General features: G+C 35.0%; 2 protein-coding genes across 4 annotated transcripts; one reads left to right on the top strand and one right to left on the bottom strand.

Moving 5' to 3' along the window:
* The first annotated feature begins 1033 nt into the window (after nt 1–1033).
* LOC147535063 (DNA photolyase) lies at nt 1034–7439 on the top strand. Of its 3 annotated transcripts, XM_086645997.1 has the most exons (14): nt 1034–1535; nt 1610–1743; nt 1880–2029; nt 2140–2251; nt 2356–2707; nt 3769–3982; nt 4119–4208; nt 4573–4828; nt 4927–5039; nt 5308–5406; nt 6348–6395; nt 6515–6625; nt 6852–6942; nt 7052–7439. In XM_086645997.1, exons 1-14 carry the CDS (start codon nt 1301–1303, stop codon nt 7138–7140), a joined length of 2094 nt encoding a protein of 697 aa, XP_086502123.1. In that variant the 5' UTR covers nt 1034–1300; the 3' UTR covers nt 7141–7439. The 3 variants fall into 3 exon arrangements, with proteins under 3 accessions (XP_086502123.1, XP_086502124.1, XP_086502125.1); XM_086645998.1 differs by lacking the exon at nt 1034–1535 and having other exon boundaries at nt 1612–1743; nt 1864–2029; XM_086645999.1 differs by lacking the exon at nt 1034–1535 and having other exon boundaries at nt 1649–1743; nt 1869–2029.
* A 461-nt stretch (nt 7440–7900) lies between these two features.
* LOC147535062 (protein NRT1/ PTR FAMILY 7.3-like) lies at nt 7901–12771 on the bottom strand. Its single transcript, XM_086647398.1, has 5 exons — nt 12462–12771; nt 10818–10929; nt 10393–10610; nt 9126–9691; nt 7901–8962 (listed from the first exon to the last, which is right to left on the bottom strand). The coding sequence occupies exons 1-5, from the start codon at nt 12522–12524 to the stop codon at nt 8092–8094; spliced, it is 1830 nt and encodes a 609-aa protein (XP_086503524.1). The 5' UTR covers nt 12525–12771; the 3' UTR covers nt 7901–8091.
* Between the last annotated feature and the right edge of the window lie 2017 nt (nt 12772–14788).

The following is a 14788-nucleotide window of genomic DNA, read 5'->3' as shown; positions in this document are numbered from 1 at the left end:
AAATTATGAAACATGTTCATTATTATTTATTTTAGATGATAGGGTCACATGAAGGATCTCTTAATATGTGTAACTCCAAATTAGAGGGGTTCAAACAAGAATTGGATTACCAAAGTGACGTGGTGACAACCAAAATAAACACACAACAACGGATTAAATAAATTAAATATGAAGAACTAAAGTTAGCAATCTAAGTAGTTTTTATTGAATGAATTAGTTAACAAGCCTCATAACCTTTAGAGAACACTTAGAGTGCTGCTACTTAAGATTTTTAGAAGTATTGTTCAAAAATCTTCTCCAATAGAACACTCTATTTGACATTCCATGATGAGTGGAAACACTTATTCTGCTTAAAATTAGGCTCCCATATTTATTCGGCACTCCAATTAGACTCATATTTATTGGGCATTCTGATTTGCCCCTTATAATTTCCGTTAGTTAGAGCAAGTCCAGCCCCAGCCGGCTGAGGCCATAATTTTGAAATCATGGCCTCAGCCACCCGCTCCAAGCCCAGCCGCTTGGAGCGGAGGCTGGGGCTCCTCCTTCAGTCGCCCCTAATGTTAGGGGCGACTGAAGGGGTCCCCTAATGTTAGGGGCCATATATTAAATATATTTTTTAAATATTTAATATATTTAAAAAAAAATATTAAATAATTAAAAATAATTAAAAAATTATAAATAACTTAAAAATCAAAATACATTTTTTGTAATTCTAATTAGTTTTAATTTTTTTTTAAATTCTAGAAAAACATAAATATTAGTAATTAAAATACATCCCACCAAATGTCAGTCCCCGAATAATTTTTTTTTCGAAAAATAGTTCAAACACGTATTTTATATATACACAAAATCACACACGTTTTTCGCATACCAACTAAAAGTGCACACACGCGTTTCTCACATGAACAAATTTTTGGCCTCAAGAGAGACTGGGGCTGGAGCTGAATTTTAGAGGACGAGCTGAGGCCAATAATTTTAGGTGAAAAAATGGTTTTTTCGGCCTAAGACATGCTGGGATTGGAGTTGCTCTTACTACATGATGGGAATGAACGGCTTCTAGATTCTCCCACAAAACCTCGAGACAGAACAGAAGGGTTTCAAACGAACAAAATGAAGTGCCGCTGCACTTCTCTCCTCCACAAAATTCTTTTTCCTTCTTCTCCACTACTTACTTCATTTAAAGATCATCAACTAAAAACCCTAACCAACCGTAAATGGATATCTATTTAGCTTTCCATTCAAACCTTATTACACCTCTCTCTCTCTCTCTCTCTCCTCCTTTACTCTTTCCTTCTCTCTCATGGCGGTTCTTCAATGGACATTTTCTTCACGTTTCCAGTCCTTCAAATCTCCATTGTTCTCCTCAAGAACTCATCAATTCTACTGTAAATCAAGTAAGAACAACAATGCTGATGAATCCGCACTTGTCTGGTTTAAGCATGATCTTCGAACTGATGATCATCTAGCTCTGATCAAAGCTTCTCAATATCGCTCACTTCTTCCTCTCTACATCTTCGATCACCGAATAATTAACCGTATGTATCTTTCTTTCTCTAAGTTCAATTTTCAATCAGTTAACCTCATTTATAGTAAGTTCTTTTTTTTGCAGGATTTTCTGATGAAACTTTAGAAATTGCTCTATTAGCTTTGACTGATTTGCAAAGATCTCTTAAAAATCAAGGTTCCGATTTGATGATCAGGTTCGGTGCCGCCGAGAGTATTATACCTGAACTAGTAAATCAGGTAAGCAATTGTTAGTTTTTTATTCTTTAGTTTCTTAAGTATTTGGTTGTAGTTAAAGTCGTTAGGTTAAGCAAAAAAGCTGAAAAATTTGAAAGAAAGCTCACTTGGTTGAACTCATAGACTAGGATTGAAACAGGTGAAAGCTGTGGATGTATTTGTGGAGGAAGAGGTAGAGTATAATCTTTGTCAGATGATCGATTTCGTTGAACATTCCTTATCTACTATAAGTGTTTCACATAAGAAACCTCAGATTGTCTTGTGGAAAACTCCATTTTATGATCTTAAGGTAGTGCTTATTCTTTCTTGTCCATTGGTCGATTTTAGTTCTTAAGTTTAATGTAATCTAAGTCGTGTCAAATTGTTGATGGTAAATCTGATATTTGATTTTATAATTAGAGTTTGAAGGAGTTGCCCGCATCATACAATCAGTTCGAGAAACTTAAACTGTTACCGATGTCTCCTCTTGAATGCCCTTCTTTACCTCGTTGTGATGTTGAATTGGATTGGGGTTTGTATTTAATGCTTTTGAAGTTCCAAGCTATATTTGTGTTTGTTGTTTGTCTGTTTGGGGTGTTCTGTATTTATTTTGAAGTAATCAATGACGTGGTTCAGGTAGGGTTCCTACATTTGATGATGTGAAGACGTACATGAACAAGAATCCAGGGAAACCAGTCAATAATTGGGCTTCCATAAAAAATGTATCTGCTAAAAGTAATTTAAGGAAATATCAATTTGGTCGAGTTGAAAAGCAAAATAATATAAATGAGGTTTCGGAAGTATCAAATTCAATTAAAGGCAACAAAGTCAATTTGGATTTCAGAAGCACGCAAAGCAAAAGTTCGACCAGTTCTGCTTTCGTATCAAGAAATGGAAACGTAGTAGGAGGTGGCACAAGTGTTGTCTTAAATGCATTAGCCGCGTATTTGAGATATTTAGAAGGAACATCCAGAGATGATTGGCAAGAGTATGTTGTGACTTGCTGTCCATCTTTTTATGTGCTTCTTCTTTTAGTTTGTCTTATGCAGGTTGCTCAGATTTTATTACCAAGTTATATGTCTTTGTTGTTGCTCGTTTGGCCTCCGCTATTCTGCTTAAATATAACAATAGATGTCACTCTGCGATTTTATTTTTATTTTGTCCACTGATCTGAATTACATCCTCTCATATTAAGTAAGAAGTACAATTTCTAGGTTTGCGTGTTATAGTCCCACATCACTTGGGAAAGAGTTCGGAGCCTGCACTATAGGTGTACTCTCAAGCTTAATAGTGTCAAGGCCTTTTGTGTGGGCTCTTACATCCTTCACCAAGAACAAACCCCCGTACTTGTTGGGCTTGACCCTAGGTGTCTAAAGCGAAGACAATATCGATAACTACTATGGCTTGCGGCATCACATTGTGCCCATCCATCAAGGGGTTTTCATCAATCATTGAGATTTATGACACAATTTGAGGAAGTCGGGTTATCTAGGTGATTTTTATAGATATGTTTTTCATATATGGTTGGCAAGGTAGACTCTTGAACGTGTATTGCTGTAGTCGGGTTGCCAATTCTTTTGATTGGAAAAAACGGGTGTGCACTGTGTAGCTACTCAAGGGACTACAAGAGAAAAGAGAAATGAGATGCTACATGGTATAAAATTCTTGATGTAAATTATAACAAGTGGCCAATACTTACAGCGGTTTCTTAAGGGAAGAGCATTATCTTTACAACCCCATGTTCGAAAAAAACTTAGGAAGGACAATAACGTTAAAAACCCATGTTTTAAAGCAAAGACTCAATAATTTAACCAGCGATATTTGATCATTAGGAAACCATGCATGTTATTCTTAAATAACTATTAAGAGTTTCTTTATAACTTTAGATTCTTTGTAATTGGTTGCTTGCCGTAAGTAAAAGACTCTGCCACCCTTGTGTTCATGTCTTTTAGTCAGAAAGAAACAATGATATGACTTACTGAAGTATTCAAAGTTAGATAATCACAGAGGAGTTATACTCAAGAATTGATCTCTTGGTTTTCTTTACAGAGTGCACGAAAAACTACGTAATACTGAGAGTAGGGCTGGAGCTTCATTCCATTCTCTGTTTGGGACTTCCCTTCTTCTTGGCATCATATCTAAAAGGAGAGTATATTATGAAGCAATCAAGTATGAGAGAGCACGCAATGCAGGATTTCTCTCTCCTTTTGGATACTCGGCAGCAGTTGTTTCTGCAGCAGTTGACACTGTTCGCTCAATGGAGGTAGGGCAAACATTTGTTGGGAGAGGTTGTTATCATATAGATGATACATTGGCTTATGAATCATACATGATTTGCTTTTTTCTATTTAATTCGCATCCTTGATGTTTGTTGACTTAGTAGCTGATTTTTGTTGCAGTGGTATTGGCTAATGGCTTTAAGAAGTCAGAAGAACAGTGAAAGAAGACTTTCCATTAGGATATGGAGATGGAGAGGCTATCTGATTCAGGTAACTATCTGAGACTTCAATGAACTCTTAACTTTTCGTCCACTCTTCTCTAAGCCCTCTCATTTTTCTACATCAGAAGCTTCTCTTTTCCGACCCAACATTCAAATTGAAATTACTAAAATTTGTTCTTTTGTTTTTAATTGATCACAAACTATTGAATTTTATTTGAAATTGTTTTTTCTTCTGCAATGCTGCTTGTTCACCTATCTGCACGCGAGGGCTGTTTTATGCTTTTTACCTTTTGAAATGCATTATCTTAGATATTGGTTGTAATCTTGTAATGTACAAGTGCTAATTTTACAGATTGACCTGTAGTTTAGGATATTTCGATAATTAATGATATGTTCCGCTCTTCTGCTTCCAGTATACGGTTGTTGGCCATGGAGGTCCTCCTATTCTTCTTGTACATGGTTTTGGTGCTTTTTTGGAGCATTACCGTGATAATATCTATGATATAGCTGCAGCTGGAAATAGTGTTTGGGCTATTACATTACTAGGGTTTGGAAAATCGGAAAAACCTAATGTTTTATACACTGAACTCCTTTGGGCTGAATTACTGAGGGATTTTATTGTTGATGTTGTGGGTGAACCGGCACATCTAATTGGGAACTCAATTGGTGGTAAGTGCCACTATCGATCTCAAACAAATACAATAATTTGATGATTAAATGTTGTTTAGCTTATTTTGATATCGAACGGTTTCTACTCTTTGCTTCAGCTTATTTTGTTGCTATTGTTGCTGGGCTTTGGCCTGCTTTGGTTAAATCAGTTGTCCTTATCAATCCAGCAGGCTCAGTCCTTCCCGCCTCTTCCTTTGTTCCAAACACCGAAGTAAGACAACATAATTTCTTATTACCTACTAATTATCTTCTAGTAGTCCAGTTGTTGCTTTTTGGCATATTCTCAACGTTTGTTCTGAACCACTATTGAATTTCAATTATCGAACTGCCGATCTTGTACTTCCATGTAAAATGTGCAAATCGAACCACCAAGGATTTGATTTCTCCCATTGACTGTAAAAAACTCTTCTCCATCTAATCATCTGATAAAGGATAGTTGAGAATGCATGAACTGAAAATAGTGTTCTGAAATGTTTCAGGAAAGGGGAACTTCAGGGGCTGCATCCATTGGTAGTCGGCTCCTATTGTTTTACTTGAAGCTGAGCGTAGGGAAGATTGTAAAGAGTTGCTATCCAACTGTATGTGTGCTCTCACTGTTGCTACTAAATCAAATAGCTATTTAAAGTGGACATCACATAGGATATCAATGTCTGGTGCCGGTAGAAGGTGTCTGACACAATGAGTGCAAAAATGGCAGTACGAGGATATGGCCCTACACATATTTTATCGCTTTAGTTATTACGGTCCCTTATTTTTCTAGTTTGTTTTAAAATTTTCAACTATTATTAGATTATACACGAAAGATCTTGATGAGGACGGTAGTTTATGCACCTAAAACGATTTGGGTTATTTCCCTAATGGCCCCCTACTTTGTGACTAGCTTCCCGCCTGGCCCCCTACTTTACAAGAAATACCCATATGGCCCCCTTCCGTTATAACACCGTCACTCTCTCTCCTCCATCATGTTTTCTCTCTCTGCCAACTCACGCCACATCATCTGTTACGCCACCTCATCACCTTCTCCGGCAGAGGTCGCCGGCCGGCGACCTTCAATTTCTTTTTCTCTTTCTAAAAAATTTTTTTTAGAGAGAAAAAAAAATTGAAGGTCGCCTGCCGGAAATTTGGCCGGCCGGCAACCTCTGCCGGAGAAGGTGATGAGGTGGCGTAACAGATGATGTGGCGTGAGTTGGCAGAGAGAGAAAACATGATGGAGGAGAGAGAGTGACGGTGTTATAACGGAAGGGGGCCATATGGGTATTTCTTGTAAAGTAGGGGGCCAGGCGGGAAGCTGGTCACAAAGTAGGGGGCCATTAGGGAAATAACCCAAACGATTTTGTGTGAGTTCAAGCTAGTCGTACGTACGAAATATCATATTATACCCATTAAAGTGTACGGAGTATCTGATATTTCGAAACTTAATAAAAATATTAAAAAGGAGTATTCATGTTACATATCTTGTAAGTTATTTTGCTTCTGGGTGTTTCTTAATGCTTGTTCATGGTTGCAATCTTATCTGTAGAACCCCGAGAAGGCTGATGATTGGCTTATCAATGAAATGCTAAGAGCAGTATCCTCATTTACATGTGCTAATCTTTGGGAGCATTCTTTTCGCAACGTATTCTATTTTACTTGGATTTATTAGTGAAATTTGAAACTCTCATCTGTTTCTCTTAACAAAAAACTAAGTCTCAGGATCCTGGTGTACATGTAGTTCTTGAAAGTATTTTCAGCTTCAACCTTTCAATTCCTCTTAACCATCTATTGAAACCACATGAAGGAAAGGTTTTGATAATACAGGTAATTTCTGACAAACAAATGTATATCAAATCTTTTGTATGTATAGACGGCCAACCCGTCCCATGTGTGGCGGTTTGGCCAATTTTCACTCTGCCAGAACCAGTGGGCAATCCGTAAAAACGGGTAGAAATGGATTTGTCGTTTGTACACGTAGCTTCGTAAGATTTATATATGTGCTTTTGATTCTACTTCATGTTGTTATTGTTTTCTTTATCTCCACAACTAGGGAATGAAAGACCCACTTTCGAAATCGGAGGTGATTTTATCCAAGTTCAAGAAACATTGTAACGGAATTGTAATTAAAGAATTAGATGCAGGTAATAACATCTTTCACTTGAACTTCTTTATCTTCTTTTCTGATTCTTACCCCTTTATTTTCCAGTCTCAGTTTTCACAATATGTTGAAAATCAAATATCTTGTTACAGGACATTGCCCACATGATGAGCAACCAGACGATGTAAATTCAATTATACGTGAATGGGTGGTGTGCGAGAACAACGTTCAACCCAGTTGATATCAACCGCTGTATTATACATAGACCAGTAGTATTATTTCTGTAATGTTTCGTTTCTGAAAGTCAATGAAGAATATAGACTCGTAACACACTAGTGTTTGTTAAGTTTGCTTCTGGGGCCGATGGAAGAAATTTTGAACTTCCAAATGATTCCCCCAGATGTGTCTATATCTGTCGAGGAATCTGTGGTTTGTTATTTCGATGAATTGTCAGTCGAAATAGAAGAAATTCAATGAAGAATACTTGTACAATTTTTTTTTGTTATAAGCTAGTAATTCGGTGCCATTGTGTGGATAAAATCTTCATTTATTTTATTGAATCAAATCAATTATGTACTTCGATTTGAAGACTCTTTGTACTATGTCCGTGTTTGCCCAAAGCGACCTACTATTTCTTGATACTCATAACTCATTCTTCCCTCCCTATACTAAGGTTACTATTTCCTTTCCTAACTTCAAAAATTCTAGCAATATGTGTCTCACTATTTCTAACAAAAATGAGTTGTTCCATCAATATCTGGGAACTTGGTGCAAAAAAAGCTATAAGAATCTTACTCTGCAAATTCTAGATAGGGAGTTGAAGCCTGAAAAAATAATGGATTTTTAGGCTTCATTTTCATGACCTTCAGGACATTGTTAGTATTCTTAATTATCTATCCCATTTTTTAGAGTATTCAACTTCGAACCGATGCTATTATAACATGTATCATGATGAGCCCAAATATCTCAATGATATGCTGGACTACAATATGAAGTCCACATTTAAACAAAGAAAAGTATCTAGCATCAAATTACAAGAAGATTTCTAAAACAAAGTCATCAAAGTTTAAGTAACTAATTTAACTAGGGCTAATGTTTAAAAGTAGTATTCATGAAAGATGAGAGAGAGAGAGAGAGAGAGAGAGAGAGAGAGAGAACTACTAATCTAGTTTTTCACCTAGCTTAAACTTCTTCAAGCTATTGCTTCATTATTAGAGTCAACATCTTCTCTCTTCTCCAAGCGTATAGATTTATACCTTTTGGCACAAACAACATAAGCTCCAAGATTAATTAAAGTAATTCCAGCAGTAAGGAAGAAAAATCTATCCAAATGACCATCATTAAGATTTGGAGGCACCCATCCTGGTTGCCCATTTTTTGATGTAATTTCCATCACTATTGATAGAAGAATACTGCACAAGTAACTACCCATGGCTGTCGACGACATACACAAACCGATCCCCAAGCTCTTCAAACTATCGGGTATTTGCGCAGAGAAGAATTCTAGTTGTGCAACATACATAAATGCTTCGGATATTCCTACAAGCACGTATTGAGGTACTTGCCAAAATATAGTAAGAGAACTAAGCTCTTCAGGGTTGTTTTTCGCATATTTTAGTCTTTGAATCTCTACAAAACCAGCCGTTATCATAGCTATCATAGCGAAGATTAGTCCTATTCCCATCCTCTGTAACTCGGTCGGTTCTATTGGTTTCATTTTTGTGAGTTTTGTAAAGAAAGGAACGATGAGTTTGTCATAAAATATGATGAAAGTTGATATACTAATAATGTCAAAGACTGTCATACTTGCAGGTGGGATGTGGAAGCCGTAGAGTCTTGTGTTCATGGCCGCTCCTTGTTCGACGAAGAGAGAGATCATTTGTATGAAGACAACTGAGTAGAAAATGGTGCATAGCCAAATTGGGAGTAATCTTAACACACATTTCACTTCTTCTACTTGTGTTACCGTGCAAAGTCGCCATGGATTTGGTGAATTAGTCTTGCTAGTTGGTGTCACTAAACCCATTTCTTGGGGTGTTATGATAGCCGCCTTGTCGAGGAACCTGTTTTATTAAGAAACAAACTGTTACAAGCTGAATGATCAATTATCCTCAATTAAGTCACAATCAAATGAAACACATATTTAAGACATTTGAACACTTATATGTTTGAAGTACTAAATGATTAGCTTGAGATATGAAGTTAAAGAGATGTAAATATACATACTTGAAGTCATTAGTATGAAGTATTCTTCTCTCTCCAGCATTAGTTGTGCTATCACTTCCATGTAGTTCATATAACCCATCTCCATTTGAAGGAACCTCAAGTTTCATTTTCTTTATAGAAGCAACTAATACTTGAGAAAACCTAGAAATTGGATTCCCTGAGGGCTTGAAATGTCTATACCTAAAGGTTCCACTTAAAAACAAGCCAAAAGCAATAATACCACAACCTGTAGATATCCAAAATGTAACTACCCAATTTCCTAAATTTTGAATATATGCTAGTACTGTCTCAGAAAACATTGACCCAAGATTCAACGCGACATAAAAATAACCGAAGAATGAAGTTTTCGATCGCTTCTCTTCTGCATCTTCTTCGTCAAATTGATCGGCACCAAAAGTAGCTAATGAAGTTTCATATGCTCCATTTCCTAAAGCAATTAGGTATATTGACATGTAAAATAATGCCATTTCTAAGGGTGAATGAGAGTCGCATGGAAAACCTACTTTCCCACAACCATGTGGCTTTAACAAAAAGAAGAATGTTGATAGTGATAGCATTGCTAAACCCTGCAAATTTATTTGAGAAATAGTCATTAGACCAACCAATATAATGAACAAGGAATAAGTTACTGGTTTAGCAGTTATATGTAATACTGTGCCCTAAGCCTTAGCAGTTAATGATTTTGTCCTCGCTTTTTGCAAACACAGGTAGAGGGTTTTGTTCACCACTTACTAAGCTTGAGCGATGTGAGACTATCACAAATACTTTGTTAGAAAAACATTTTTTTCGGACTCAATAAAAAGTGTTTGTGTATGGAATGACAATAGTTTAGAGCATCTCCAATGGGACACTCTAATAAACACTCAAAAAATCTAGTTGTCAAGTGTCAAATAAAGATTCTCTTTCCTAGTGTCAATATAGAGACACTCTACATTTGTTTGGTCTCCAATGGAGATCTCTAAAATCTCTTACTTAATACACATGTCCCTCTTCAATTCAATAGATAAAAAGTAGTTGAAAAGCAAAGTTTTCTATTGGTTGGAGTTATAAAGTAACACTTAGAGAGTCTCAAGTAGACACTCTCATTTTAGAGATTCTCTCTCTAGACACTCTATAATAAATGTGTCCAACTCATAATAGAGTGTGTAACAAAGTGTTCCATTGGAGATGATTTTTTAACAAAAACTCCAAAGAGTCATATGTGGCACTCTAAGTGTTAGAGATTGAGTGTCCCATTGGAGATGCTCTTAGGTTATATATAACTTACTACAGTAAAAACAACTTGAAAAATGGCACAAGACAAGTATCTGCCCAAGTAGGAATCACTTAGAAAGGCCCCCATGAGAGAGAACAAGTTAACAGTTCCCATCCATCTACTAAAGGTATTTGCTGCTTCAGCATTGGTTTGCTTCAAAACCCTTGTTGAGAAAAGAACCATATTCACTTCCACTCCAACAAATGCTAGAGCTCCTAATCCTTGATTTACTGCAAAAGAAAAAAAAAACAAATTATTTTAGAAAGAAGTATGTGCTATTTTTTTCTCTGTTCTATGTTTAGTTCTGATACCATATTAAAATGTATAGCATTTTTTTCTCTGTTCTATGCTTAGTTCTGATACCATATTAAAATGTATAGCAAGTATTGGGCTCGTGAAAAAGTTATTTTAGAAAAAAGGACAAGGAATAAAAATACCTAACAAGAGGAATCCTGATTTCCACCCTCCACTTTTATTTCTAATTGCAGCTTTTCCAAACCGATTCAATGACCCATCCTTGGTGTATATTTCTTCTCCTTCCTCCTCTATCTGTCCAATTAATCATTTAACTAATCAAACACAAATTAATAGTTATATGCAGATTATACTTGAAAAATAGGAAAATGGCTCACATAAAATAGGAGTAAAAATAACTTCATGACAATTAGGAGAGTGGCCAGTGGATTATCTATTTAGAGGATAACCATCCAATAATCCCAAGCAACCAAATTCTTTTTTTGAAATGAGAACTTGTTTCTACTTAAGCTAGACCCACAATAGAATTATTAGAAAAAAATAAATAAAAGTAGAGTTTTTATTTGTTTATTTATTATCAAGTAGATTAAGTTTTATAATACTTCAAAATAGTAAATTGTGACATTACAATCTGATGTCGTTATTGTTTCAAATTCAAAAAATTGTTACTAATACTCAAGCATTTTGTGTAGCATATATAGAATAATTTAGAACTTAAATAAACGACATATAAATACAAAGACTGGTTAAAATGGGGTTACAAGAGGAAAACAAAAATAGTTTTTTATGACGAACAAGTGGGGTTTTGTCACACACACGTAATGAAATAGTACTTTTATTTAAGGATTTCTCAAAAATTTTCAGTAGCTTTCTTTTCAAGCAACATTTTGAAGAATACTAGATTTTTAACATATGTAAAAGATATGGAGAAGCAAACAAGGTAAAATGATTCATATTTGTAGTCTAGGTAGGATTTTGTCATCGAAATTCTTTAACTTTATTCATTCAGCCTTTATTTTCTTTTGGCACCTTTGACTATTTTGACACGTCAATACCATTGGATTGTGCATTAATTACGAGGTAATCCCCAAGATTGTCACAGGCAACTACAAATATTTGTAGAAATACTGTGTACAATTTCCAGATATCAGAGATTTAGTCGGAAATAGCTTGTCATTGAACCTACATTTAGTCTGACTATGATTCACTCAAAGAGTGTCTCAGTGCGTCTGTATACCTCACACTGTCTTATATTTGAAGATAAATTTGATAAATTTAAAAGAAATAACGTACTAAAACTACAAAACGGGTAGGTCACACCGTTAGAATGGTTTGAAATCTAATAAACAAAAAACTTAGTGAGAGAAGGGGACAGGCAAATTGAAGATTTACCAATTAAGGGAGAGAAAAAGATGAATCCCCACAAGAAAAGGGTAAATGGAGAAACCTAAAACCTAGAAAGGTGTTTCCTATGGAGTTTTTTTTGTTGAGAATGTTTCCTATGGAGTTGAAAAGGACCATCAAGTTATCAATTGATGATTTTATAATATTATTAAAGCGGAATACAATATAATATTAGACTACATAGTAACATATATATATCTGCGAATATAGAATCGCAGTCGAAGTAAAAGACAGAGAACTCTGTGAAGTAGGATCCTATTCAAAGTAAAATATGTAGAAATCAACGAATTTAGAATCCAATTCGAAGTAACATAAAAACCTTGCAATATCACATACATATAGAGATTAACCCCTTCACATCTAAGTGTCGAAAAACTCTGAAAAAGTGTACTAAAAATTGAAGATAAAGGGATGGGAGATACCTTGGAACCATTGTTATTGGTAACTAAAGAAGATTCAAGACTAGGCTCATCGGATGTCTCCATTAGAAATTGGCAAGATAGAGAGCTTATCTCAAGAAAGTAAAAATTGGGGGAGAATAGAGAGCCGATTAGTGAGGTAAAATAGGTGGGGAAGGGGGATTCAAATGAAATTTAAGAAAAGTAATTAAATGTCGGTGAAGGAAAAATAAAATCCTAAAGATGACAAGTTATCAATTTTGGGGTGTCATTGATCTTGCATTTTGATCTTTGCTCCTAACACTTTTGCATGTTCCTCCTTCCTTGCCTTTTCAAATATTTACTTGTGATTTTGATATTATATAGCCGATTCCATTTTTCAAATGCTTGCCCAAATAATGGAATATCTTTAAAGTCAAATAGAAACATGATTATTCCTTAACAAAAAAAAAAATAGAAAAATGATTAAATGGTTCTATATCACGGGCCAAATCCCTTAGGTCTCAAGATGGCCAAGCTTAGGCTCCTCATGGTACGGACTCAAGTTCTAGTTTACAACGGCCCAAATTAAGTATCCCGTCTTATGCTACAGAGATGACTGTGGTACATCAATACTTCACGTTTTAAACGATAGTGGTTGGTTTTATTTTCTACTTTAGGGTTTAAAATGATTCCAATATTGATTAGAATATGCCATATGTGTTGTAAGTCTCTAGCCGGAATATGATTACTTTGTTATTTTGTTCCACTTCTAGAGATTTTTTTTAACTCATAATCATTTTTGAAAAGCTCATTAAATCTTTGCTATAAAGATACATATCCAATCATAAATTATTTTCAGTGTTAACGAGTAAATGTTAAATTCATTGAATTATTTTGCATAATTCAAAGGTTTCTCAACTAAAAATAAGAATTTACAATGGTTTAACATGTTCTCTTATGGCGTATATTAGGTAAAGCCATTTATAATGGTTCAAAACTCCCGTAATTGATTACGTCCGATCCAATGAATTTTGAATTAGAAAGTATATATTTCAAATGATTTTAACATGAACTCTTTGAATGAGTTTTTCTAATTAACAAAAGAAAAGAAGAATATGTATTTGAAAAAAGATTGGTTATATCTACTTTTAACTTGTGAATATTCAATTCCTAATCAATTATAATGATTTTGAAGTTTCTTCTTTAAGCTAGGAAACTTTTAGTTGTTATTTGGAAAAGGCATAAAAGGAGATTTCTTAAGGGCAAATATTAGGATATAACATCTTATTTTAAAATTCACCTCATTAAATTGTACGAGTTCAAATATTTCTTAAGTTAAAAGTCAAAATTATTAAATTCTTAAGATCTTAATTAGGGAAACAAGATGAACCAAATACCCTTTTTCATTGGAAACATCTTAACTAGGGAAACAAGGTGGATCAAATTTCTAGCTAATCTACACATTAGAATGTGTGAAGAGCACCTAGAAAATGTAATACAAGCCATGTATATTCTCTATGAACATGACACAAAATTTGATAACAAATTTAACCACAAACAAATTTGATTAGTTTGAAAGTTGATCTTATTTTGAAATGGACACTCGATAGAATGGATGATTCGAAATTCAACATGTTAGTTGGGAGCCTTATTTTTTCTTCGACATGGATGTGTGATCTAATAATACGAATATATAACTGTTACGAAATAACATGAAAGTCGATACTCTTACCCTTCTTGTATCTATAAATTAAATGTGATTATTCAAGAGGGAAATCACCATATCTCGAATCAAACCTAAAAGATGCACACTCATTGAGTTAAAGGTTGTCTTATAGTAACAAATTCAGAATGAAGTAATCTTTTCATGTCATTTTTAGTACAAGTGTTAAGACGATTTGAGATTTGAGATGAAATTTGAACAAGTTGAGCCTGTGTCGCTCAACATCGGGTTCCAGTTGTTGCTTGAAATTATTATTGTTTTTAGAAGGATCATTACTTCATATTGAATGATTAAACATGATAGGACATTTTCAACATAAAAAAAAAGACATGATAGGACATGAATACATCAGAAGTGTTTGAGAACGCCTGTAGAATATCAGTAAAACAGAGGTGTAAACTGGGATGTGCTCAAGCCCTGACCAGGCCCAAGATCAGGATGGGCCGCTATGCCCAGCCGCTTGGCCTCGCTAAGTCCGATACCATAGACTGGGCCGCTGGGGGCAGTTTATATACCCAGCAAAACGACCTGCTAGCCCTAGTCCGTTGTTTAAAGACACCATCCCTGAAAGTCCTAAAATTGATTTGATTAGCAAAAGTTAAACTACTAAAATTCTTCATCATTGATTGATATTCTAAAGAAAAAT

This window comes from Eschscholzia californica, unplaced genomic scaffold (assembly GCF_041429995.1).
Source record: "Eschscholzia californica isolate CP2 unplaced genomic scaffold, dmEscCali1.0.p SCAF_6, whole genome shotgun sequence".
Taxonomy (NCBI): domain Eukaryota; kingdom Viridiplantae; phylum Streptophyta; class Magnoliopsida; order Ranunculales; family Papaveraceae; genus Eschscholzia; species Eschscholzia californica.
This window is presented reverse-complemented; position numbering and strand designations above follow the sequence as displayed.